The sequence below is a fragment of the Stigmatopora argus genome, chromosome 20 (genome assembly GCF_051989625.1).
Source record: "Stigmatopora argus isolate UIUO_Sarg chromosome 20, RoL_Sarg_1.0, whole genome shotgun sequence".
NCBI lineage: Eukaryota > Metazoa > Chordata > Actinopteri > Syngnathiformes > Syngnathidae > Stigmatopora > Stigmatopora argus.
Genome location: NC_135406.1, coordinates 8225450 through 8253302, shown reverse-complemented (window position 1 = coordinate 8253302; position 27853 = coordinate 8225450). Strand labels below are relative to the sequence as shown.

General features: G+C 40.0%; 4 protein-coding genes across 4 annotated transcripts in view; 3 read left to right on the top strand and 1 right to left on the bottom strand.

Annotated features, from left to right (window-relative positions):
• LOC144065978 (uncharacterized) overlaps positions 1 to 27853 on the top strand; it is a 206738-nt gene that overhangs the window by 36180 nt on the left and 142705 nt on the right. The gene's annotated exons all lie outside the window — the stretch shown is intronic.
• Positions 7881 to 10853, top strand: LOC144066006 (transient receptor potential cation channel subfamily V member 4-like). Its single transcript, XM_077589290.1, has 5 exons — positions 7881 to 8195; positions 8342 to 8544; positions 8636 to 8751; positions 9805 to 9957; positions 10030 to 10853. Exons 2-5 carry the CDS (start codon positions 8342 to 8344, stop codon positions 10218 to 10220), a joined length of 663 nt encoding a protein of 220 aa, XP_077445416.1. The 5' UTR covers positions 7881 to 8195; the 3' UTR covers positions 10221 to 10853.
• On the bottom strand, positions 10313 to 15014 carry LOC144065998 (uncharacterized). The gene is made up of 2 exons (XM_077589282.1): positions 14691 to 15014; positions 10313 to 13368 (listed from the first exon to the last, which is right to left on the bottom strand). Exons 1-2 carry the CDS (start codon positions 14800 to 14802, stop codon positions 12227 to 12229), a joined length of 1254 nt encoding a protein of 417 aa, XP_077445408.1. The 5' UTR covers positions 14803 to 15014; the 3' UTR covers positions 10313 to 12226.
• Positions 15736 to 23188, top strand: LOC144066004 (uncharacterized). Its single transcript, XM_077589288.1, has 2 exons — positions 15736 to 16313; positions 19405 to 23188. The coding sequence occupies exon 2, from the start codon at positions 19831 to 19833 to the stop codon at positions 20779 to 20781; it is 951 nt and encodes a 316-aa protein (XP_077445414.1). The 5' UTR covers positions 15736 to 16313; positions 19405 to 19830; the 3' UTR covers positions 20782 to 23188.

The following is a 27853-nucleotide window of genomic DNA, read 5'->3' as shown; positions in this document are numbered from 1 at the left end:
GCTTGTCCCTCTGGCCTGGTTCACCTATTTGGCCGGCAATTTTGAAGTCCTTGCGCCAGTATGAGCTTGGCTGGGGCTGGGGAGACACACCCCCTTGAGGGTCCGCAGCATCTGGTAGCTGGGGCAAAGTTATTGGAGTCTCTTCCAATCTTGATCCTTGCTTTTCGTTTTCATCTCTTTTGACTTCATGCTTCATATCTGATATTTTATCTTTCAGTTTCAACAATTCAGACATGCCTTCATCCTGCAGTTCCTCTAGTTCTTCTCTTTCTAGGTACTTTACAATGTGAGCCACTAATGATAGACGCGATTTCCGTTTAACACTTCTTAATATGTTAAGAAAATCACATATTTCCAGTAGGTTATTTTCCGTCAGGTTGTTCAATGTTCCTACCACCTCTTCGAGTAACTGTTCCATTTTGTTGACGATCTAGGAGCTCTGTTGACTGTACAGGAGTGAACTCTGAACTGGCACGTCTTTACTGTCCCTCTGATGATCTCGTAGGCCTCAGATGACAAGTACTCAACCGCCAACTTCCAGTTCTTCTTAAACAGCAACACCTCCTCTCACTGCCATCTGCCTGGTTTGTAGTGTTTGGGGGGATTTAGCTGGCTCAGAATTCAGTGAGCAGGTCTTGGACACTGGACATCTGAACAGCAATCCCAGCGGTGCCTCCAAAATGTTACACCCTGCATTTGATCTTGACACACAGGGGGAAATAATCAGAACAGTGAGATGTTGTTGTTACTTCAATCCAACTTTTACTGTAATGATGTATGATTGGAATAATGATTCAAACCTTTTAAATCATTATTAGTAATATTTAATTAAAAAAGGAAAAACATCTTTCAACAAACTCTGCGGCGAACTTGCAAGGAGATGCAATGTGACACCGTCTTAGCCCCCAGTGCATTCTGAATTGCAGTAACTGAATCATTGTATTTAATCGCGACACTCGAAAAACATGGTTATGTAATCAGTACAATAACACCCTCGCTGGTTAGAAAACAACAGTGTGAGGAATGCTTTCAAGGTAAACAAAGCAAAGCCGTATTTTCAAACAATAATGCGATTATCGCCATCTTCTGCTGGAGTCCCGTCAAAACAGTCCCGTTGTGTTCTGCCGAAAAGCGTGTGTGAAAACAATGTGTCCTCGAGCTGTGGGGCCTTGAGGAGACGATGTGGAGGAAAAGTGTCCATGGTTCGTGAAATGGTTTATAGCCTTATTACTTATTGAAAAATGCTTACAACACATATAGAATATTCCATAATAATTCTAACATTCCCTCCTTTTACTATATGTTTGTTATTCATTTTATGACAAATTCAAAATGAGAGGGATATCACCGTTGGCTGTTTTAATTTTACCCGCTTAGGCTCTACTCGTTCGGCAGGTCTGAAAATCAGAAAATAAGATCATTTTCGTCCAATCCATCCTCGTAATTACCATGCTCCTGGAATTCACTGTTAGTGTCAGCACTTCAGTAGGAGATATAATTCATGCAATTTGGAATTTGTAGGGGCAATCGCAGTGGTTATAAGTCGGCTCATCAAAGATCTTAAGCAGGGAATAATACAACACCCACATAATGTCAAAATCGTAGCAAAAAGGGCTACCACAAATTAGGCCAAATCATTATTAGTGAGGCCACAAATCTGTCAGCGGACATTATTCTACTCCAGGATGCTTTTTCATCTTGCGGTTTAGGGTCTGCAGGCCATCGTTGGCCCTGGTGTGGGACCCAGTGGGGGGCGTGTTGTTGAGTGCAACATTTTCAAACGTTGCATACGCCCCCTGCTCCTTCAAGAAGCATTTCAACCGCTGCACGATCCTGGAACGCCGTCAGACTAGTGGCTGCCAGTTGTTCCTTTATCGCCACAAATCCCTGTTCAGTATAATTTCCAAGTTTTTGGACATTGTAATGCAGGTAATTTATCCAATCAACATTTTTGTTTGGAGTAATTAAAAGAAAAATATACTCCCAACCTGCTGCGATCTGATTAGCCAACTTATACTCATCCTCGTGGATGCCAATCGCATCAATGTATCACCCTCTCTCCATGCGACGCCGTCGCGAGGGGCCCGCCATCATACCGGATTTCTGTGCAGCCAATTGTATCTCCTCTACTGTAGATGGAAAAACAGACACTGGTAATAGCAGTGAGACCAAGGCCCAAAGTCCTGCTGTCATTTTGGCAGGAGTCGTATAATTTGTTTTGACCCCACCACCACCATAGGTCAGAACGTGGAATCAGGGGTGTAGTCTGTTTTAGGACGTGGGCACACCACGTCACATTTATCGCTCCCAGTGCCGGTCCGTGCCCTGTGAGGACTAAGCAGGTAAAATGATTAAACGCGACATGTGTTGAAAAGTTAGGCTTGTCCTTTGCTGCCGTTGTAACTGGGTAGACATTATTCCATTTCATACATTTTGGGCTTACATCTTTTGTCAATATCAATTCTTTGAAAAACGATACAGTATGTACAGATATTACAGTCTGGCAAAATTCGATTCAATCCAAGATCAATATATGAGTACAGTTCAATGAGCCTTTATGCCACAATAATTGGTATACATTATTGTAATAAATATTGGTATAATTCTAATTATAAATTATTTCTAAACAGAACTTGTAGTATGAGACCTTTATATAACACTAAAAAATTTGCATTATCTCCTTTACACAATCAGGGGTAATTTGCGCGGGTACTACTCTTAAGAGAGGTCGGCCCCCCATACATGTTATACAGGTTTGATACAGGTTTGATACAGGTTTGATTTATAATAGCTGCATTTTCCATCAACAATAACCAATTATTTCTTACCGCCTCCCGTTTGGGAACTCCCCGTTGCAGAAATGAATTCTCTGGTCATCTCAGATTTTAATTTTACTATGGCGGATCCGGGTGTTTCCATCTCCGACGACCTTCTTACCCATGGACTTAGGAAAAACGTCAGACAAAGATTCACAAGTTAATTTGTCAGTCTGAATTATGATTTGTAATGCCCCACCGTATGGGTTAATTTTATCGAAGGCCTGATGGTTTTTCGCACACGTGTGTCATCCAAGCGTGCCAATCTAGACCAGTTTCTGCAACAAGGTTTCCCCAATCTGTTTTAGGACTGTTATGTACCACACATATTCTATAAAATCCATGTGTATCCTTTGAAATGGATATGTAGCTTTTGTAGCTTTACATAAGGGGGAATCGCCCGTGTTTTTGCCATATATCTGCATATAGATTGAATATATAACCTCCCCCTTTTTTGAGGCATGAAATTTACCATGACTCAAAATGGCAGCCCTCCCAGATAAGTCTTTTGTTTTTGTTTAGTCCCCCAGGTTCCCAAAATTTCCCATTGCAGAAATCAAAAAATTTCATTTGGCGAAATTCTTTTCTTTTTGTTTCTGTCCTACTCTGCCACCGCCGTCCTTGAAAGGCTTATCAGCGATTTCAGAAATATTCCACCTTGATATTAGAATATTGATATATCTTGGTGGCCAGCCAATTAAAACACAAAAGACAGACACTCATCCACGCTCGCACTCATAATCAAGGAATTTGCCTTGAGTGCTCCCCCAATCATCCACAATTTTGGTTTGTTGGAGTAAAACTGGAGTACCCAGAGAAAACCTACGAATTCTTGAGGACACCAGGAATACTCCACACTCCGGAAGGTCTGGATCCACTCCGCATTAGTAGATCCTCGAACCGCAAGATTGATGCCTGAAGAAACTAGATAATTAATGTATTAGATTCAGTCAGCATGTAGATTGCCATGCGAGTGGCTGTGATTAACTATCTATTCGCCAATAAGGCAATAACGGAAAAGTTGTGACACATTGAAACACACACACACCCCCTTTTTGTATTTTAACCGTTTGTAAAAACTTTATCTCACCCCCTTTCAATGTTATCGAATTTTGCCCATTCTAATCAACCCATCTACTTAAAGCATTTCCCCAAGGTTGATATTTTATAATTTGGAGATGTTATTTTTAAAACATAGACATTATTTCATCACTTGTTTCACACCATGGAAGGCCCTACCTGAATTTAGATTTTTTGTTTGTTTGTAGATATTCCCCTTTATCTAAGCTTGTTATTGCCCATCGTTATCACCGTAACATTCAGTTGTATTAACCCCATAATTGCAATGCAGTAAGTTTTGGCTAAATTCTTAATTTGTATGCCCCTAAAGCAATAGACAGCAATAACGTCCCAATAGTCATCAATATGACCTACCAAAGCATACGCCCCCTTCAGGTCAAACAAGGAAAGTCTTTTGTGCACCTAAAGACGCTCCATGTTTCTTCTAGGGAAACTATGCCTATCCTTAACCAATTATCTTATCTACCCCAGCCAGGTTCAATTTACCTAACAATTTGGACGAATGCCATGAAATTTCTCATTTCCGCATTGTTAATTTCATGTCTGATTTCTTTAACAACCAAATAACCCTTAATACCTAAGACATAAATTGCAAATCACCCCATACTATGTTTACTTAAGATAAGAGCCATTTCTTATAGCTCCCTGTTACCACAAGAAAAATCTACAATAATTAAATTAGAGAAATCCACCTTTTACTAGGCATTTCCTAATTACAATTTTCAATGCTTAATAAAGGACCCACAAATTGTAACCAATATGCCATAATATTGTAAAAAAATCCATTCATTTTTCTTTAACCAGCCAATCTCCTATATTAAAGTAAAAAGAAACCAATAATAACAGTATTATTCCCAATTCCAAAGCCAAACAGATCTTCTATCACCTCGAAAGACATTTCTGATTAAATCCCAAAAATAAATGCGAAGATAATCGCGGAACTCTGCATCCCTTGCAGACCATGTTTTGTTCTTATTCTGAAATGTTTAAACGGAAGCGCGCTCTTACCCGCTGACTGTGACCTTCACGCTCGCTGCAGAAGCAGCTTATCAATGTTGACATTCCTAAGTGCTCTCTTTTTATTTGTGCCCAATGCTTCCCCTCCTGTGCCTCCTGTGAGCAATTATTTTTTAGAGAAGACTAAATTAATAAACTAAATTAATTACTCTCCCGATATCCAACTATATCATCATAGTTTGCCAAGACCCCATAATCTTTATATGCTGCAAGCACAACTATATCATAGCAAAACCCATTTCTGCCCTCAAGTTTGCTTCAGCACCCCCAAGGCCAATTATTGTAATATTCAGCCGCATCAAAACAGAGCGCTCCCCCCGCAATCAAAGCATTTATTCGGCAAGTTTAGAGTCTGACCAAAACGCAGTTTTGGCAACCCCGCTAAACATTTAATTTGCTGTTTTGTATTTCTGTTAACCAAAATATTCCCGCTAGCAGACGGGGACGACACCAGGATAAGCCACAATAAGCCATTTCATTCTTTGAAATAACCATTTTAATTGCCATTTTACAACTTTCAGCATCACACAAAAAAATCCAATTGAATTCATTCCCAAAGAATGTGATCTCTGGTTTAAAATTAGCTCAACATCCTCATGTTCAAAATCCTCATGTTCAAAATCCTCATGTTCAAAATCCTCATTCAAATCATTTTGAGCAGGCCTGCCTTGTTTTTAGAGACATTTTTGTCCAGGCAATCACGCGATATATGTAATATATATAAGTATAATTTGAATGAGCATGCAACACATTTGAATGAGCATGCAACACATTTTTTAGCTGCTCCTGATAAATGCTGCCCACCGCGTGGTCTTCAGCGAGGCCGCTGTTGGCCTTAAAACAAGCCGTCATCCTGATTTGATATTCTGCAAAAGGCTCACCATCCCTCTGCTTAGCTCTGCTGATCACGGTATAATTAACTTTTGTTTTAAACTTCCCCGTAACCCGATCAATCAGTTCATGCACTCTCAAATTCAAATTACGCCCGTCATGACACAACGGGCCACCATCAGCTTTTGGATTCGAACATCCAAATTTAGTAGGAGCCTGCTCCTTGCCCACATTAGTATCAGCAACTTCGATCATGGGATATCGTTCAATAACACATCACTCATTGGCGGCGCCCCGGCCTGGGGAGATAGTGTTTTCTCCCCATGTCCCCCACGGGCCCTCCCGACCTGGTCATATTTGTCGGAGGGGGCCCTCCTTTTTAACGACAACAACACACTTCTTCCCCACCGGGCTAGCCGTCCTCTTTTCTGTGGAATAACACAGCCTCTGTGTTTCCAGTCCCACCGTTATCAACTGATTTAACCCATGTATCATAAACCAATAATAGGTATCATTATACCCCTCCTGCTCCATTTTGTTAAGATTTCCCCCATGCTTAGCACGTATTTTATCCTGCAGTATCAATATCTTATGCATATTAAGCTGGCCAGCAAATCCATATTTATTTATCCATAAGTTTAGGTGTTTAACCCTTGTAGCGCTTTGATTTTCAACAATCCAATCTGTACACGGCAGACGCATCTTTGGATCGTCGTCAATAGCCGTTTTACTGTTTGCACCACCCATTTTTTGGAGTGGATTCGTGTGCCCCCGTAGTACCTTTTTTCTTTAACAACTACGCACACACAACCAATGTCGACCACCACATTTTTATAGACCCCACCGTGTCTACCTGCTAGTGACTAGTATCCGCAGGGTTTTAAAATCGCCATCCCCAGGATGCGAGCCTTACTTCTCAAAATAAGGCCTTCGCGTGTGATGCCCTTCACGCACTCGGAACCCGTCGACAATATGCAGCCATCACACGCGGACTCGGCAGAAATGTCGAAAGATGCTTACCAAGAGGATAGTCGTCAACCGATTAGAAAACAGGCGCTGCTGAGAAATAGTCCGGCCTGGAAAAGGGATTTTCGCCGTGCACGGTCACTCCAGATATTAAACCGCAGCGTCTGGATTCCCTATCGGTTTGTTGACCCCGGCTACTCGAAGGACCAAATGTTGGAATAATGATTCAAACCTTTTAAATCATTATTAGTAATATTTAATTAAAAAAGGAAAAACATCTTTCAACAAACTCTGCGGCGAACTTGCAAGGAGATGCAATGTGACACCGTCTTAGCCCCCAGTGCATTCTGAATTGCAGTAACTGAATCATTGTATTTAATCGCGACACTCGAAAAACATGGTTATGTAATCAGTACAATAACACCCTCGCTGGTTAGAAAACAACAGTGTGAGGAATGCTTTCAAGGTAAACAAAGCAAAGCCGTATTTTCAAACAATAATGCGATTATCGCCATCTTCTGCTGGAGTCCCGTCAAAACAGTCCCGTTGTGTTCTGCCGAAAAGCGTGTGTGAAAACAATGTGTCCTCGAGCTGTGGGGCCTTGAGGAGACGATGTGGAGGAAAAGTGTCCATGGTTCGTGAATTGGTTTATAGCCTTATTACTTATTGAAAAATGCTTACAACACATATAGAATATTCCATAATAATTCTAACATTCAACACATCTCCCGTGCCTCAAGCTATTTGTTAAGACATCAATAATCGAATACCGATCTTCTTTAACATGCCCCACACTTGCCATGTGGATCCAAGGATCAACAATCGACCACCGATACACCCATTCAATCCAAACTCGTTATACCTTCTTTACATGCAATCGTTAATAAATCAAACACTCTAGTATGTCACACTTACAACACATATAGAATATTCCATAATAATTCTAACAATATATGTATATATATATATATATATATACATACATATATATATATATATATATATATATATATATATATATATATGTGTGTGTTGAACGCTGTGCTTTTATGTTAGAGTTATTGGCATTAATAAAAGCCATTTTAATGCCCCGGCAGTCTCAAGTTGGCCCTGCAGGTCAGGTTTTGTCCCGACTCCTCCCGGCGGGGCGCCCAGCTGTAATTGGCCCGGAGGAACCGGGCCCCCGCCTCCCCGACGACGCCGCTCAGCTGATTGGAGGAATGAATGAGTGAGTGAGCGAGGCACTGGACAGCCCGGCCGATGTCCCGCCCTCCAGAGCCGTATACCTCACCGTGATTGGTTCATTCAGCTCCGAACACAACAAGTGTCATTAATATCAATGTTGCGGGCGGGCCGCGCGAACATTCATCTTTCATAATTAAGACGTATTAAAACGGGTCCTGCTAATTATCGTCCCGAGGGCCGCGAGTTTGATCTTTCTTAACAAAAATCTTCCTAGAAAGCCAAACTATTGATTCATTCAAGGTAAGTTATTTGTTATTATTTGAACTAACCCAGAATCACAATGGGGATTATTTGTTATGATCAGTTATTTTCGTTGTGTAATAAACATGACTCTTCTCTCTCGAAACTTGAATACAAAGTAAGTATAAAAGCTTTTCTATCTGCAGATGAAGAAATTGAAGTTAGACAAAAAAAGGACGTTTCCTGCAGGAGACATGCAGGGCTCGGTTCTGAGCGCGGCCCAGCCGGACCCCGAAGCGCCCAACGACACCGACAACCAGGAGGAAACGGAAATGGTGGAGCTCAGACCTGAAAGTCCCTCTAACCTCGATCCTCCCAATTTGCCTGGGCCAGGGCTACCTGCGATCACGTGAGTACTTTGAAAGTGACTTTTTTTCTACAGGAAAAAGGAGGGAAATGTCATTTTTTATTTTTTTTTATTTTTGTGTGTTTCGGGACAGTCCGACGTTTGACTTGAATAGCCTGTTCAAAGCGGCGGCCGGAGGAGACGTCCTCAGCTTGGAAGGCCTTTACGACTACTTGGACCAAAACACGAAGAAACTCAGCGACTCTGAGTGTGAGTGTTAACGCAAACACTTCTCTATTTCCATCTATTTTTGGGATACATTAATGCCGTTGCCAACAACAAGACAAAAGCCACATACTGGTGAAAGAAATCAATTCAGTTTTTTATCATCAACCATTATTGTAGTTTTAAAGATGTAACTATATCATTAACTAATACATGTTAATACATCAATGAAATGTTAGGCTAGTTTTCTTTAAAAAAAAAAGCTTTTATTTGTTAAAAAAATTGATCACGTATAGTAAGGCTTTTTTCCTTTTAAAAAAAGACCATGTAAAGTAAGGCTTTTTTTTTGTTCAAAAAATGACCATGTATAGTAAGGCTTTTTAAAAAAAAGACTATATATAGTAACGCTATTTCCCCCCCAAAAAAGACGGCAAGGCTTTTTTCCTTTAAAAAAAAGACCATGTATGGTAAGGCTTTTTTTTTCGTTCAAAAAATGACCATGTATAGTAAGGCTTTTTAAAAAAAAGACTATATATAGTAACGCTATTTCCCCCCCCAAAAAGACGGCAAGGCTTTTTTCCTTTAAAAAAAAGACCATGTATGGTAAGGCTTTTTTTTTCGTTCAAAAAATGACCATGTATAATAAGGCTTTTTAAAAAAAAGACTATATATAGTAACGCTATTTCCCCCCCCCAAAAAGACGGCAAGGCTTTTTTCCTTTAAAAAAAAGACCATGTATGGTAAGGCTTTTTTTTTCGTTCAAAAAATGACCATGTATAGTAAGGCTTTTTAAAAAAAAGACTATATATAGTAACGCTATTTCCCCCCCAAAAAAGACGGCAAGGCTTTTTTCCTTTAAAAAAAAGACCATGTATGGTAAGGCTTTTTTTTCGTTCAAAAAATGACCATGTATAGGCTATTTAAAAAAAAAGTCCATGCTTAGTTAGGCTTTTTTCCTTGAAGACCATATACTATAGTAACGCTATTTTCCTATAAAAAAGACCATGTATCGTAAGGCTTTTTTTTTCGTTCAAAAAAATGACCATGCAAGACAGCCTGTCCTCCCAGTTTGACCCATAAAAAATGTTTGTCCCGCAGACCAGACGTGCGGGGAAACGGCTCTGATGAAGGCTCTGCTCAACCTCCGAGGTGGCACAAATCCCACCGTCGAATCCCTCATCAACGTCTCAGAGAGGATGGGTGACATTGAAGCGTTTGTCAACGCGGCTTACACCAACATGTATAACAAAGGTCAGTTTGCATACTCCGCCAAGCATTCATTTTGCATCCATTGTAGAAATGTTTTTCGCCGACGGTAAACAGGGCAGACGGCACTGCACATCGCCATAGAGCGAAGGAGCCTCAGCTACGTCAAGCTTCTGCTCAGCAAAGGAGCCGACGTCCACGCTAAGGCTTCGGGCCAATTCTTTCAGCCGCATGACGGGCAAATCTTCTACTTTGGTGAGTGCGCCGGACTCCACTTTTCACTTTCACCATTTGAGTTTGTCAAATGAACACTCTTCTTAGTTTTTTCTTACTAACTTGTGTGTTGTTTGTCGGTATGGTCTCTTTTGGGAGACCAAGAGAGGGAATGAAGAATATGACATATTTTATTCCTTCATTTTATTGTAGCTGTTGCATTTTTGATATAGTACCACAGTAGGATTGAAACTATTGTTCTCAACTCATTTACAATGAACAAAAGGTCTTTTGTCTGAGTTTCTGCTTCAAGGTGTGGTCCAGGTGATAAGTGGTCCAGGTGACAAGTGGTCCCGGTGATAAGTGGTCCAGATGAAACCAGAGACAAAGGGATCCCCGCGGAGAGGGCGATGGTCCAGATGATACCAGAAACAAAGGAATTCCTGCGGAGGGAGCGACCAAGCCAGACGTGGATTCGTGGACAAGCAGATCTCAGGGGAGGACACCCCTCCAGAATCGTCGTGGGACAGTCCGAATATCATTAGAATCAGCGAATGAATATTCATTTTTGTTTAACTATAACTGTGCAAACGCGGGTGTGGACCGTTGTCTTTTCATCCTCCACTGTGCATTACGACGCGCAGCTGGTTTACTATTATTTGGGAGGGGGCCCGGAGCTCTGTAAGGATCAATTTCTGGAATAAACCATCTGTGGAGTAACTCGCAAACCCTGGTTTCTTCCTTCGATGCTGAACGCGCACATTTGTTAGATGAGATCAGACTGAGTTAAGGAATTAGGGATAGGTGCTAAAACTGTACGTACGTACGTACGCACGCACGCACGCACGCACGCACGCACGCACGTACGCACGTATATATATATATATATATATATATATATATATATATATATATATATATATACACATATATATATACATATATATATATACATATTGTGTCAGTATTCTGCGAAGCAGTGGGTCACTATATGGAAACGACAAGTGATGCTCACAAACCCATCACTCGTAGTGAGTCAATACAATCATTACGGTATACATAAAGAGTATTAATTCAAAACACAAAGAGCAAACTGAAAACATGAGCCAAAAATCAAAAATTACACCCCCCAAAAATTAAAATGAACAAAAAGCCACAGGAAGCAGTAAGCCATGGGTTAACGAGACATGGAAAACAGGTGGGTGACACACAGGGGAGGCGACCACAGGTGAAAGCAATGTACAATCACAACGATAAGTTTCAAGCCATCAATATTTTTTTCATACTAATGATTATACATAAGAATATTGAGTATTATCCATTTGTTCAACATTAAAATAAAATAAAAAACAATTCAAATTTGACTTCATATACCAACTGCCAGGTCTATTTACATACAGATCAAATCCGTTTGGATAAATATAAAATGGAAAAATACTCCAAAATGAACCCAAAGTAAGTTCTTATAGTTAAAAAAGGAAAAGAATGTAGTTTACAAAGCTAATAGAAAATTCTGAAGATTAAATGAAATAAAACAACATTTGACTTGTTTTTCTCTTTTTCAAACAGACACAAATTCACAGCAGACTAATTTTATCAACATGATTCAAAAATGACACGAGAGATTCTCATCATTTTCGCCAATTAATAGATAACATACACACACACATTTGTGTCTTTTAAGTCTTATGAATAAATCCTTGGCAACAAACTTAGTATTATGTATTATTAAGTATTTTTAACCAACGTGTTGAACCAAAAATTGAGCAAAGAAAGGGCTTTTCGCCACTGCGGGTTGTTAAGTCTTCTTTTCAGGTTCCCTTCTGTCAAAATGTTGGAACATTAACTGCACCTGGAAAAGGTTTTTGAATTGTGTAGCTTTTTAATTAGGCTGTTGTAGCGAATCTGTGGCCACAGACTGAGCAGGAAAACATTGTTCTCCTGTGTGGGTTAATAAGTGTTCTAAGCTTCTCCTTTGGGAAAATGTTCGACCACAAACTGAGCAGAAAATTGTTTTTTCACCAGTGTGGGTTCTTATGTGGGTTTTTATCGTTCCCTTATCTGTAAATGTTTTACCGCAAACTGCACACGAGAATGACTTTTAAACTGTGTGTGTTCTTGCATGACTAATTAAGTAATCCTTCCGTGTGAATGTTTGACCACAAAGTGAACACGAAAATGGTTTTTCACCAGTGTGGGTTCTTGTGTGCCTTTTTAAGTTTTGATTGTGTGTAAATCTTTGACCACAAACTGAACACGAAAATGGTTTTTCACCAGTGTGGGTTCTTGTGTGGATTTTTAAGCTTTCTTTCTCTGTAAATCTTTTACCGCAAACTGAACACGAAAATGTTTTTTCACCCGTGTGTGTTCTTGCATGACGATTTAAGTGTCCCTTCCATGTGAATCTTTGACCACAAAATGAACACGCAAATGGTTTTTCACCAGTGTGTGTTCTCGTGTGCGATTTTAAGTTATGCTGTTGAGAAAAGGCTTTACCGCAAACTGAACACGAAAATGGTTTTTCACCAGTGTGGGTTCTTGTATGACTAATTAAGTATCTCTTCTCTGTAAATCTTTGACCACAAACTGAACACGAAAATGGTTTTTCACCAGTGTGTGTTCTTGCATGAATATTTAACTTTACCTTGCATGTAAATGTTTTACCACAAATTGTACATAAGGGTTTCTCCCCGGTGTGGCTCCTCATATGTGTTTTCAAAGTAGACTTTTTCCCAAAGATTTTTCCACACTGAGAGTATTTCCAGAGTTTGCCGTCCTTAAGACCTTCATTGTCATAAAGCAAGTCTTCGCTTTCTGATAACGGAGCAATTAAATTGTTTGCTTGCCCTTCTGCTGAGCTGCCGTTCGGAGTCTCCGCCCCTCTGCCGGCCACGCCCAGATCATCTTCACTCTTGAAAGGCTCACCAGTTGACACAGTGACATCTTCTTCCTCCTTTTTGATTTGCTGTTGAGGGAACTCTGACTCCTCCTCTTTAATTTGGGGTAAGGTTAAGGTGTGTGCAGGCTCCGCCCCTCTGCTGGTCACGCCCAGATCCTCTTCCCTCTTCAGGAATTCACCAAGTGACCAGGTGACATCATCTTCCTCCTTCTTGATTGGAAGTCGCTTGACTCTCATTTGTTGTTGAGAGAACTCTGGCTCCTCCCCTTTGATTTGGGGGAGCTCGAGTTCCTTTTTAAGGCCAGCAGACTCTTTCCCATCAGGACCAAGATATTCTCTGAAACCTGCACAGACACGAAGATAAATGATATGTTTCATAATCTGTCTATCTAACGAGAAGTCCTTTAGGTTAGACTGGGAATGTAAAGTCTTATACTTATATCGGCGGTGGTTAGGCTCGTAACATGACATTAACTTGAAATTTAACTGAAATCAACTCAAATGACTATACACACCCACACATATTCGACCACATGGAACCATCTCAATAAGCTTGTATCTCCAATTTGTCTCATATCTCAAGGGAAAAAAAATGCTCGGAATTTAGCTCGTTTCTCAAATTTCCCGTAAATTGGGACACTCATATGTCAATGTATTCCTGTAATATGCTGGCTGCCACAGCAAATGTTCAATTAATAAGGAATAATTAAAGCACTTGCGGGTGACCCACATTGTAATCAACAGTTTGAGGAAAAGAGAGTTCACCTTCAAAATTAAAGTCCAATTAAGAGCACACCTACACATTTCAATGTTTAAAAATGTTTTGTTTTATTAAACCCAAAGGATTCTTTAATCTCATCTCATTTTCTGAACCCCTTTATCCTCATCAGAGTCGGGGGGGGGGGGGGGGGGGGGGGTGCTGGAGCCTATCCCAGCTAACTTTGTGCCAGAGGCGGGGGGGCACCCTGAATTGTTGGCCAGCCAATCGCAGGGCACAACGAGACAGACAACCATTCACACTCATACCTAGGAGCAATTTAGAGTGTCCAATCAGCCTACCATGTCTTTAGAATGTGGGAGGAAGCCGGAGTACCCGGAGAAAACCCACACACGTCAAAATAAAAAGGTAAAAAATTTGAAAAAAAGCCTTTCTATAAATGGTCATTTTTAAAGAAACTAATGCTTTACTATACATGGTCTTTTTTATTATTAAAAAAGGCCTTACTATGCAAAGTCTATGCATGTCTTTGGAGTGTGGGAGGAAACCGGTGTACCTGGAGGAAACCCACGCAGGCCTGGGGAGAACATGAAAACTCTACAATGGTGGACTTGACCTGGATTTGAACCCAGGACCCCAGAGCTGTGAGGCCGACGCGCTAACCACTCGCTCCTCTGGCCCGCTTTTCACATTTTTAAGAACTTAAAATAAAATAAAAAACTTCAGTGTTGAGTCCTAGTAGCAAGAGGAAGACATGGGAGTTGCTTCCGCTTGAAAAATAATTTAAAAAATAAAAAACATTTTCCCCATAAAAATTCTGCGATGTAGTGAAATGCTGAGGGATTACTGTCCTTGAATTTGCAATTGCATTGCACAGATATAGCACTTCTACAATTAGCATTAAGCCTTAATGGTTTAGGAAATATATAGATATAAAAATGGACCCACCTTCTAGTCTGTGAAGGACAACTTTTGCATGCATTATTTTGCAAAATGTCGAGTTTTCCTCGTGGACCGTTGCTGCTCTTTTCCCACACGTAAATTCTGATGGAGACGCCATTGATAGCTGCTAGCTAGGCTAAGCTAAGGTAGGCCGCAAAGCTTCAAAGTTCTTCGACGACGTGAGAGACTTGTTCCTTTGATATATGCTAACAGGCTGAGCTAATGTAGCCCGTAAAGCTTCAACGAGGTCTTGAAAATGATTTTGGCTGATATTTAAGGTCATAAAGTAGCTTATGCTAGACACGACGGGGACCCATAGGTTAAGTTTGGTGGCGAAAACTGCGCATGCGCGGTCGCAGCGTCACTTCCTTCGATTTATAAATGTAAGAGAGTCGGAAATAGGAAATAATTATTCTTCAAACGTTCTGACATGTGATTTGTGCAAAACAATGTTTGCGCAGGTTTTAATTAAATTAAACATAAATCACTTGAAGATTCATCTCAAAAGGAGGCGTCGCAAAACGCGCATGCGCAGAAAAAACGTCCTTGATAATGGAGCTGTGGCTGTTTCGCCGATTGGCATCACGGGAGAAGTAGTTCTTCAATGAAACGGTTTGAACTCGCAGAAATCAGTCTCTTATTTAGGTACCGCTCTCTCGTGGTCAGGAGAAAATTTGTTTAATTTTAATTTCAGTATTCGTTGACATTGTACACAATAATTAAGACACTGTCAATCACAAGTTATCGAAGAAGCGCATTTTAAGAAATCATATCAGAAAATTAGCAATTTCTCAAAGGTATTTTAAACCCAAAAGGAAAAGTTTGTTTGGCCACCAAAACTTAACCTATGGTTCCCCGACGTGTCTAGCATAAGCTACTTTATGACCTTAAATATCAGCCATACATATATATATAAATATATGTGTGTGTATATATACTATATACATGTGTGTGTGTGTGTGTGTGTGTGTATGTATATGTATATACACACACACACGCTTAAAGCGCATGCGCAGAACAAATCCTTCATGATACGATCAAAATAATTCCACACTGGGAGAAACTCAGAATTATCAATAATTACGTAAAAGTCCATCCAACAGACCCACGACACTTTGATAAAGTTTATTTCCGTATACTAAACACTTTGGCCAAACGATACATTTTCTGTATCAGTCACGTGGTTCTTTTCGGCACAGTGCTGACGCACCAGTGTCGCTCGTTCATCACTATTTATCAGCAAAACCTGCTTTATCTTAGCCCAGCTAGCAGCTTTCAAAGAAACAAGTCGTCAAATAGCTTGTTTATACTTTAGCTTAATTTAGCTAAAAGCTATCAAAGGAACAAGTCGCCGAAGAGATTGTTTATGCTTTAGTTTAGCTAGCAGCTATTAAAGGAACAATTCGACGAAGAACTCGTTGTAGGTTTCCTGGCTAATTTAGCTTAGCCTAGCTAGCAGCTATCAAAGCCGCCGCCATCATCAGAATTCACGTGTGGAAATGTCGGCAAGAACACAACGGCCAAAGCCCCAGGAGGAACTTTTTGAGGTCAAACAGGAGCATTCAACTCACGAGCAATTGACAGTTTGCAACATAACGCACGAGAAAGTTGTTCTTCATAGACTAGAAGGTGGGTTCACGTTTTATTTCCATATAGTCCCTTAAAGGTATTCTTTTGACATGACACTATAGTAGCGTACGTACATTTTCATGAATTTGCACTAGCACCATTCGAAGAAAGACGTAATAAATTATATTTCTATTTAAATTAACCACTCTAGGAGGGAAAGAATGAGTCTCAACGCGTGTTAATACTTAACAACGGCATTAAACAGTAGCTTTCCTATTATTGTATCCTTATCACAAACAAACAATGTATTTTTCAAATTACGCAAAGCGCGAGCGCCTCCCAGAGGCGTTCAAGAGTCATTCCTGCTACTCGCCCTCCAATTTTGGCTACATGCTTGAGTGCCATAACACTTATGTCCATGCTGTAAATCGAAAATTCAAATACTAGAGATATTGATGCACTAAACAACAACGAGAGCAGCGTTCAAACAACGGTGTCAAAGTTGCGGCCCGAGGGCCAAATCTGGCCCACTGCCACTCGTTGGTGCGGCCTGCGAAATTATTTTCCTTTTTTTTAACTATAAAAACTGACTTTGGGTTCATTTTGGAGTAGTTCTTTTCGCTTATATTTATCCAAACGGATTTGATCTGTATGTAAATAGACCTGGCAGTCGGTAAATGAAGTCAAATGTGAATCGTTTTTTTTAAATTTTATTGTAATGTTGAACAAACAGATAATACTCAATATTCTTATTTATAATCATTAGGATGAAAAAAAATGTTGATGGCTTGAAACTTATCGTTGTGATTGTCCATTGCTTTCACCTGTGGTCACCTCCCCCTGTGTCACCCACCAGAGAGAGGGGAGAGAGATATTAAATCGGATTTAAAGAACTGGATGAAAAGCCTTAAATATTTTTTATAGATCTAAAACAATGTTTATTTGAGCTTTTTTTCTTAGTAAGGGAAGATGTCTTAATCATTTGTAGAAAATATTTATATATAGTTATTTTTACATTTTACAAAATACTTATTGAACTAAAACACAAAAAGAAAAAAATTGGAGGGAAAAATTGCAAATATTCATTAAAAATGGGAAAATCAAGACATAATTTACATGTAGTGGTTGGTCCGGATTAAGGGAATAATGTAAATAAAAGAAAAAACAAACTTTTCCTTTTGGGTTTAAGACACCTTTGAGAAATTGCTAATTTTCTGATATAATTTCTTAAAATGTGCTTCTTCGATAACTTGTGATTGACAGTGTCTTAATTATTGTGTACAATGTCCACGAATACTGAAATTAAAATTAAACAAATTTTCTCCTGACCACGGCAGAGCGGTACGTAAATAAGAGACTGATTCCTGCGAGTTCAAACCGTTTCAATGAAGAACTACTTCTCCCGTGATGCCAATCGGCCAAACAGCAACAGCTCCATTCTCAAGGACGATTTTTTTCTGCGCATGCGCGTTTTGCGACGCCTCCTTTTGAGATGCGATCTTCAAGTGATTTATGTTTAATTTAATTTTCAATTAAATTCAAACCTGCGCAAACATTTATTGCTCAAACCACATGTCAGAACATTTGAAGAATAATTATTTCCTATGTCCGCTTTGCGGGCTACTTTAGCTCAGTCGGTTAGCATATATCAAAGGAACAACTCTTCAAGTCGTCGAAGAACTTTGAAGCTTTGCGCCCTCTATAACTTAGCCGAGCAAGCAGCTATCAATGGCGTCTCCATCAGAATTTACGTGTGGGAAAAGAGCAGCAAAGTTCCACGAGGAAAACTCGACATTTTGCAAAATAATCCATGCAAAAGTGGTCCTTCACAGACTAGAAGGTGGGTCCATTTTTATATCTATATATTTCCTAAACCATTAAGGCTTAATGGTAATTGTAGAAGTGCTATTTTTGTGCGATGCAATTGCAAATTCAAGTACAGTAATCCCTCAGCATTTCACTACATTGCAGATTTTGTATGGGGAAAATGTTTTTTTATTTTTTAAATTATTTTTCAAGCGGAAGCAACTCCCATGTCTTCCGCTTGCTACTAGGACTCAGCAGTGAAGTTATTTTTTTTTTTTAAGTTCTTAAAAATGTGAAAAGCGGCCCAGAGGAGCGAGTGGTTAGCGCGTCGGCCTCACAGCTCTGGGGTCCTGGGTTCTAATCCAGGTCAAGTCCAACTTTGTGGAGTTTTCATGTTCTCCACAGGCCTGCGTGGGTTTCCTCCGGGTACTCCAGTTTCCTCCCACACTCCAAAGACATGCATAGACTTTGCATAGTAAGGCTTTTTTAATAATAAAAAGACCATGTATAGTAAAGCATTAGTTTCTTTAAAAATGACCATTTATAGAAAGGCTATTTTTCTTTTTTTTAACCTTTTTATTTTGACGCGTGTGGGTTTTCTCCGGGTACTCCAGCTTCCTCCCACATTCTAAAGACATGGTAGGCTGATTGGACACTCTAAATTGCTCCTAGGTATGAGTGTGAATGGTTGTCTGTCTCGTTGTGCCCTGCGATTGGCTGGCCAACAATTCAGGGTGCCCCCCCGCCTCTGGCACAAAGTTAGCTGGGATAGGCTCCAGCACCCCCCCCCCCCCCGACTCTGATGAGGATAAAGGGGTTCAGAAAATGAGATGAGATTAAAGAATCCTTTGGGTTTAATAAAACAAAACATTTTTAAACATTGAAATGTGTAGGTGTGCTCTTAATTGGACTTTAATTTTGAAGGTGAACTCTGTTTTCCTCAAACTGTTGTTTACAATGTGGGTCACCCGCAAGTGCTTTAATTATTCCTTATTAATTGAACATTTGCTGTGGCAGCCAGCATATTACAGGAATACATTGACATACGAGTGTCCCAATTTACGGGAAATTTGAGAAACGAGCTAAATTCCGAGCATTTTTTTTCCCTTAAGATATGAGACAAATTGGAGATACAAGCTTATTGAGATGGTTCCATGTGGTCGAATATGTGTGGGTGTGTATAGTCATTTGAGTTGATTTCAGTTAAATTTCAAGTTAATGTCATGTTACGAGCCTAACCACCGCCGATATAAGTATAAGACTTTACATTCCCAGTCTAACCTAAAGGACTTCTCTTTGGATAGACAGATTATGAAACATATCATTTATTTTCGTGTCTTTGCAGGTTTCAGAGAATATCTTGGTCCTGATGGGAAAGAGTCTGCTGGCCTTAAAAAGGAACTCGAGCTCCCCCAAATCAAAGGGGAGGAGCCAGAGTTCTCTCAACAACAAATGAGAGTCAAGCGACTTCCAATCAAGAAGGAGGAAGATAATGTCACCTGGTCACTTGGTGAATTCCTGAAGAGGATCTGGGCGTGACCAGCAGAGGGGCGGAGCCTGCACACACCTTAACCTTACCCCAAATAAAGAGGAGGAGCCAGAGTTCCCTCAACAGCAAATCAAAAAGGAGGAAGAAGATGTCACTGTGTCAACTGGTGAGCCTTTCAAGAGTGAAGATGATCTGGGCGTGGCCGGCAGAGGGGCGGAGCCTGCACACACCTTAACATTACCCCAAATTAAAGAGGAGGAGCCAGAGTTCCCTCAACAACAAATGAGAGACGAGCGACTTCCAATCAAGAAGGAGGAAGATGATGTCACCTGGTCACTTGGTGAAAACCTGAAGAGGGAAGAGGATCTGGCCGTGACCAGCAGAGGGGCGGAGCCTGCACACACCTTAAAGTTACCCCAAATTAAAGAGGAGGAGCCAGAGTTCCCTCAACAGCAAATCAAAAAGGAGGAAGAAGATGTCACTGTGTCAACTGGTGAGCCTTTCAAGAGTGAAAATGATCTGGGCGTGGCCGGCAGAGGGGCGGAGACTCCGAACGGCAGCTCAGCAGAAGGGCAAGCAGACAATTTAATTGCTCTGTTATCAGAAAGCGAAGACTTGCTTTATGACAATGAAGGTCTTAAGGACGGCAAACTCTGGAAATGCTCTCAGTGTAGAAAAACCTTTGGGAAAAAGTCTACTTTGAAAAGACATATGAGGAGCCACACTGGGGAGAAACCCTTATCATGTACAGTTTATGGTGAAACATTTACACACAAGGGAAACTTAAATATTCATGCAAGAACACACACAGGTGACAAAACATTTTCATGCTCAGTTTGTGGTCAAGGATTCACAGACAAGGGAAAAGTACAAATCCACACAAGAACACACACGGGTGAAAATACATTTTCGTGTTCAGTTTGTGGTCAAAGATTTACAGAGAAGGGAAACTTAAAAATACACACAAGAATCCACACTGGGGAGAAACCCTTATCATGTACAGTTTGTGGTAAAACATTTACACACACGGGAAACTTAAATATTCATGCAAAAACCCACACTGGTGAAAAACCATTTTCGTGTTCAGATTGTGGTCAAAGATTCTCACGGAAGGGAAGCTTAATTAGTCATGCAAGAACACACACTGGTGAAAAACCATTTTCGTGTTCAGTTTGTGGTAAAACATTTACACACGAGATACTTAAAAATACACACAAGAACCCACACAGGTGAAAAACCGTTTTCATGTTCAGTTTGTGGTCAAAGATTCACACAGAAGAGAGACTTAAATAGTCATGCAGGAACACACACAGGTGACAAACCATTTTCATGTTCAGTTTGCTGTAAAGCCTTTTCTCAACAGCAACACTTAAATAATCATGCAAGAATACACACAGGTGAAAATACATTTTCGTGTTCAGTTTGTGGTAAAAGATTCATAAAGAAGGGAAGCTTAGAAAGGCACACAAGAATCCACACTGGTGAAAAACCATTTTCATGTTCAGTTTGTGGTAAAATATTTACAGAGAAGGGAACCTTAATTAGTCATGCAAGAACACACACTGGTGAAAAACCATTTTCGTGTTCAGTTTGCGGTAAAGCCTTTTCTCAACAGCAACACTTAAAAAGGCACACAAGAACACACACGGGTGAAAAACCATTTTCGTGTTCAGTTTGTGGTCAAAGATTCACACAGAAAAGAGACTTAAATAGTCATGCAAGAACACACACAGGTGACAAACCATTTTCATGCTCAGTTTGTGGTCAAAGATTTACAGTGAAGGGAACCTTAATTAGTCATGCAAGAACACACACTGGTGAAAAACCATTTTCGTGTTCAGTTTGTGGTAAAAGATTCACAAAGAAGGGAAGCTTAGAAAGGCACACAAGAATCCACACTGGTGAAAAACCATTTTCATGCTCAGTTTGTGGTAAAATATTTACAGAGAAGGGAACCTTAATTAGTCATGCAAGAACACACACTGGTGAAAAACCATTTTCGTGTTCAGTTTGTGGTAAAACATTTACAGAAAGGGCAACGTTAAAAGCCCACATAAGAACCCACACTGGTGAAAAACCATTTTCGTGTTCAGTTTGTGGTCAAACATTCACACAGAAGGGACATTTAAATAGTCATGCAAGAACACACTGGTGAAAAACCATTTTCGTGTTCAGTTTGGAGTAAAGCCTTTTCTAAAAATGAAAACTTAAAAATCCACATAACAACCCACACTGGTGAAAAACCATTTGCTTGCTCAGTTTGTGGTAAAAGATTTACAGAGAAAGGAAGCTTAAAAATACACATAAGAACCCACACCGCTGTAAAACCATTTTCATGTTCAGTTTGTGGCCGAACATTTTCCCAAAGGAGACACTTAAAAAACACTTATTAACCCACGCTGGAGAACAATGTTTTCCTGCTCAGTCTCTGGCCACAGATTCGCTACAACAGCCCAATTAAAAAGCTACACAATTCAAAAACCTTTTCCAGGTGGAGTTAATTTTCCAACATTTTCACAGAAAGTAACCTGAAAAGAAGACTTAACCCGGAGTGGCGAAAAGCCCTTTCTTTGCTCAATTTGTGGTTCAACACATTGGTTAAAAATACTTAATAATACATAATACTAAGTTTGTTGCCAAGGAATTATTCATAAGACTTAAAAGACACAAATGTGTGTGTGTATGTTATCTATTAATTGGCAGAAATGACGAGAATCCCTCGTATAATTTTTGAATCATGTTGATAAAATTAGTCTGCTGTGAATTTGTCTCTGTTTGAAAAAGAGAAAAACAAGTCAAATGTTGTTTTATTTCATTTAATCTTCAGAATTTTCTAGTAGCTTTGTAAACTACCGTATTTTCACGCCTATTTGGCGCATCGTTTCTTACGCCAGTGTCAGTAACGAGTGCTATTTCTGTATTTTAGACACACAAAGCACGCACCATTTCATTAGACGCATATATATTACATATTTCATATGGATTAAGATCGAAACGCAATAGCGCTGGCTACCGGAAGCAGCTTATTTCCGGGTTCCGGTGCGCAGTGACTGCTGGGAAATATAGTTCTTGGTCTGAGTTCATTTTCATGATCTGGTTTTTAACCGTCACTGTGAGATGAGCACGCATGGAGTCGGAAATCAAAACAGACGGCGAGCCGTCATATACGTCACGAGCGCCGCCGAGACTGGTTACGTGACGTATACTCAGAGCTTGCTGTCATTCCCGGAGGCTTGACCAAAGAATTACAGCCGCTGGACATCGGCATCAACCGGGCTTTCAAAACAAAGTTACGAGCGGCGTGGGAGTAGTGGATGATCGCTGGCGAACACAGCTTCACGAAAAGTGGCAGGCAGCGCCGGGCTTCTTACGCTACGATTTGTCAATGGATCGTTGCCGCCTGGGCGAATGTGTCTGCTTGCACGGTTGTTCGAGCTTTTGCCAAAGCCGGCATAATTTCTAAGGAGCCACATGGAAATTACGGTGACTCTGATAACGAAGAGAGGGGGGGCTGCTATTTGGAAGGCTCGTTTGGGTAATTGTTTAATTCTGACACAGAAGATGAGGAGTTTGAGGGATTTGAAGGTGATGATGACTTGAGTAAATTGTAAAATGTCTAAATAAAGTACAACCGAACTCAGTTTTGCTTCCGTTGCCTTTTTAAAACATGTTTTTAGCATGTGGGTGTAGCGAGGAAGAACTATATTTCCCAGCAGTCACTGCGCACCGGAACCCGGAAATAAGCTGCTTCCGGTAGCCAGCGCTATCGCCAGACGCTCGGCGCCCCCGCGAGCGCTCCCGCTCGGCGCCGCTTGGCGGCGCTCGGCGCTCACAAAGGGCGCTCTGCATTATGAGGCGCCCTGTCTATTTTGGAGAAAATTTTTGACTTTTTTTTTACTTTTATGCGCGCCTTATAGGCGTGAAAATACGGAACTTGTGAGTACTAAGTGTCTTTGTCAAACTGATGAATTTATTGAATCCCTATTGGCAGATTTACAAATAACACCTCGATAACTAATAACACACAAAAACGAAAATTAGCTTTAAAAAATAGACAATTTGTGAAATAAAAGAAATACACAAAAATTGACAATACACCTCGTTGGCTGAGTACAAAGAGGAATTAGCTTGGGTTTTATTCTTTATTTCTCTTTATATTACTTTAGCTTGCAACTTTCTGGCTGGGCTTGTCTCGTGCTGCCTTTCTCTTACCGAGAGCGCTTCTTCTGCTGCACTTATCTTCCCATTTAGCAAACGTACGCTCGCTCAAGCGCCACTGCACCCACTACAGGAGGTATGTTGAAACTGACATTAAAATACACAAAAAAATACAGTGAAACTAAAATGTGGCAGTTACATATCAATTGCCAGATAAGTTTAGTTACATGCCAATCAAATCCGTTTGGATAAATATAAAAGTGTAATAGAACTACAAAATGAACCCAAAGTCAGTTCTGGTGAAGTTGTTAACTGCGCAAGGAAAAGGAGTTCTCCCCTTTGTGGATTCTAATGTGGGTTCTTAAATTTTGCTTTTGAGAAAAGGCTTGTCCACAAAATGAGCAGGAAAATGGTTTTTCACCAGTGTGGGTTCTTGTGTGGCGTTTTAACTTGTGCTTGAGAGAGAAAGATTTACCAAAAATCGAGCACGAAAACGGTTTTTCACCAGTGTGGGTCCTTGTGTGGATGATTAAGTCCTGCTTTCGAAAGAAAGCGTAACTACAAATTGAGCAGGAAAATGGTTTTCCACCAGTGTGGGTTCTTGTGTGGCTTTCTAAGTTTGCTTTCTGTTTGTGAATGTTTTACCACAAACTGAGCACAAAAACGGTCTCTGCCCAATGTGGGTTGCCATATGTCTTTTCAAGGTAAACATTTTACCAAAGGTTTTCCCACACTGAGAACATTTGCAGAGTTTGCCGCCACTGGGATTTTTCGTAAGACCTTCATCGTCATCATTATCATAAAGCAAGTCGTCTCTATCTGATGGAGGAGCAATAAAAGCTTCTTCTTGCCATCCTTTTGTTGAGTCGCTGCCGTGCAGAGACTCCGCCCCTCTGCCGGCCACGTCTAGATCAACTTCACTCTTGAAAGGCTCAGCAGTTGACCAAGTGGCATCTTGCTGCTCCTCCTTTTTGATTGAAAGTTGCTCTTCTCTCTATTGCTCTTTAATTTGGGGCCATGTTAAAGTGTTTGCAGGCTCTGCCCCTCCGCTGGCCACGCCAAGATCATCTTCTCTCTTCAAGGACGCACCAGTTGACCAGGTGACATCTTCTTCCTCCTTTTTTTTATTGTAAGTTGCTCTTCGCTCTCTCTGTCTTGAGGGAACTCTGGCTCCTCCTCTTCGATTTGAGGGGGCTCAACATCCTCTTTGGCACCAGAAAACTCTGACACCTTCCCATCAGGACCAAGATATTTTCTGAAACCTGCAAAGACCCCAAGATAAATTATATATTTTATAAACTGTCTATTATTCTATCTAGAGGTTCTTTATGTTAGACTGGTAATTAAGTCTTATACTTATATTTGCAGTGGTTAGGCTGGAAAGAAAGGACTAATATGCTGGTCGCTACAGTAACGAAGCTAAACAGAAGAGGATGCCATACATTTGTGATGTTGTCAACATAGGACTACTGTAGTATTCTCATCAATAGCCAAAGGGGTTTAAACGTTTTTTTGAAGTGTATTTCACTAAAAAAGGACTATTGGTCAGTAAAGTAACCTCACAGGCCCTTGAAGTTTTTCCAAATCTTTTTTTAGCCTCTTCTTTGCAGATATTCGCTTGTATTTTTGAGATTTTAATTTATTTGGAATCCTTTTAGAAAAGGGTGAAGCATCAAATATAAATTTTAATCATTTTTAATTAAAAAGGAAAAATGACAGCTATTCTTTTTTTGTTGACATTAAAAAAAATGGAAAAGGAGGCAACATTCAGTTTTATCGATTTATTTTTCTAAATCAATAATTTTGAAATATATTTTTGGATTGAAATAAGTGGGAGAAAAAAAGCTGTTTTTAGAGTTCTTAAACAAAGGAAACATTATATTTATAAATATATATATATATAAATATATATAAATATATATAAATATATATATATATATATATATATATAAATATATATAAATATATATATATATAAATATATATATATATATATATATATATATATATATATATATATATATATATATATATATATATATATAGCCTTTTTATGATTTCATATTTTTATATGCATTACAGTATGAAAATGGGAAATAGTTGTTATGATTTGTACTTTTCCCATGATTTATTCTGCATGGTTTTGTTTGTACTGTTTTATTGTCTTAAAATCAAGCTTGTACCTTCTGTCGACCTGAGAATTTTTAAATAAATCAATTGCAGCGCACAAAAAAGTCCTTTTATAACACATTGAGAGAATATATAAATATAAAAAGTGAACCCACCTTCTAGTATGTGAAGAACAACTTTTGCATGCCTTATTTTGCAAACAATCGAGTGTTCCTCGTGGAACACTCCCACACGGGAATTCTGATGGAGGCACCTTTGATTGATGCTAGCAGGCTAAACTAAAGTAGGCCGCAAAGCTTCAACGAGGCTTTAGACGCCTTGAAGATGATGTTGACTGAAACTTAAGACGGAAGAGTAGTTAAGCAAGACACATCGGCCACGCGTGGGTTTAGTTAAGTGGTGGAAATTGAGGAAAAACTTGGCGCGCTACGGTCACGACAAGATTGTGACTGGGGACGGAACCTTGACTTTTGGGGTTGCGCATGCGCGGAACATTGCGTCACTTCTGCAACTCGAGCGTCACTTCTTTCGGTGGCATTAGGTTTATTAAAAACAAGAGAGTCGAACATAGGAAATAATTATTCTTCAAATGGTCTGACATGGTTGGAATAAAAATACTTTCGTAGGTTTGAATTTACGACATAAGTCACCATGAAGAAGGTTGCGGCTCAAAAGGAGGCGACGCAATACGCGCAAGCGCAGAACAAATCGACAAATCAAGGAACCATTGCGGTTTTGCCAAATTGAATCACGAGAGATGAAGTTCTTCAACGAAAATGTACCAACTCCCACGAATCATTCCCTTATTTGCTTAAATGAATTGAATTTGTGAGAACAAATAAATGGCTTAAAGTGCGTCCATCATATATCGGGGTCCAAAGGAGGCGGGGCTACGGTCCAGATGGAGATCAAAGCGAAAGGAGGCGGGGCTACGGTCCAGATGGAGATCAAAGCGAGTGGCGTCACCAGGAGCTCTTTGCTCTTTGATGTCACCTATCAAAGCGCGTGGCTCTTTGCTCTTTGATGTCAACTGCGCAAATATGCAGCATCCAGAGGATGGCATTCAGTCAGATGCTGCAGTTGGACGTCCTCGACTCATCTGGAGACACGAGACTCATTTGGACAAACTTTTGGAAACAATGAAAATCCTTCAAGGTAAGTTGGTTTCAACTTTGAGATAGTTTAGCCATTGACTGAGTGAAAGAGTCCTGCTCACATGTTGGCGTTTATTTACTTGTGATGTAAAAAAAGTGACTGAAAAATATCAAATTTAGTGTGTTCAGATTGTAAAAAGTGGCCAGAAGCTTTTACTATACTTTAATTTGTGGCTTTTTCTGAGCTTTGTCTTTGTTTGGTCGGTCGTAGTCGTTATGCTTGGTGCCAAGTCATGGAGATGTTTTTATTTCATTTGCGACATTTTTTGACGGATAATATTGGTGTTTGCAGCTAGCTCATTTTAGACATCTTTAAAAAACAGCCATTTTGACATAATTGCACTTTTGCTTCCTATTTAACCAATTGATATTCATCATTTAGTTTTGTTAAGTCGAAAACAACATTTGGGATATCGCAATGTGCCAAACCCTCAGCCATTAATTGCCTAAATTCCTATTTATTAACTTGAACAGTCAACGCATTCAGCTCAATATTAAATTCATCATCGTGTACGGGTAAATTGGTCATGCAGGGGGGCTTTTTATCATGCTGTCTTTGCTGTCGTGCTAATTATGTTTTACGTTTTTATACCTTTGTTGTCCCGGCTGGGTTGGCTGTTTGCCCCCGCCTCCACCCTCACTTTCACTATCGATGGGCCGTTTGCTTTTGTATTCCCTTCAAAATATTCCGACAATGATGCACACAAATGTCCTCACAATAGGATAACGCACTTCCACTTGCCAGCGAGAAGTAGTCTTGAATTAGCGATCGCTCTGTTAACGGGAGCTAACAGGCTAAGGGGGGGAAAAACACTGAAAAAAACGCTCAGTGCTCGCAGAGACGTTACAAAAACGTATAGTTG

What these genes read in the sequence shown, in the direction of transcription:
- LOC144065998 (XM_077589282.1), bottom strand. Translation starts at nt 14,802, where the DNA reads ATGGCGTCTCCATCAGAATTTACGTGTGGGAAAAGAGCAGCAACGGTC. An exon ending in TGTCCTTCACAGACTAGAAG is followed by an intron (nt 13,369 to 14,690) that starts GTGGGTCCATTT and finishes GTGTCTGTGCAG; the next exon opens with GTTTCAGAGAATATCTTGGT.
- LOC144066004 (XM_077589288.1), top strand. Translation starts at nt 19,831, where the DNA reads ATGAGAGACGAGCGACTTCCAATCAAGAAGGAGGAAGATGATGTCACC.
- LOC144066006 (XM_077589290.1), top strand. Translation starts at nt 8,342, where the DNA reads ATGAAGAAATTGAAGTTAGACAAAAAAAGGACGTTTCCTGCAGGAGAC. An exon ending in GAAACTCAGCGACTCTGAGT is followed by an intron (nt 8,752 to 9,804) that starts GTGAGTGTTAAC and finishes TTTGTCCCGCAG; the next exon opens with ACCAGACGTGCGGGGAAACG. An exon ending in CACCAACATGTATAACAAAG is followed by an intron (nt 9,958 to 10,029) that starts GTCAGTTTGCAT and finishes GACGGTAAACAG; the next exon opens with GGCAGACGGCACTGCACATC.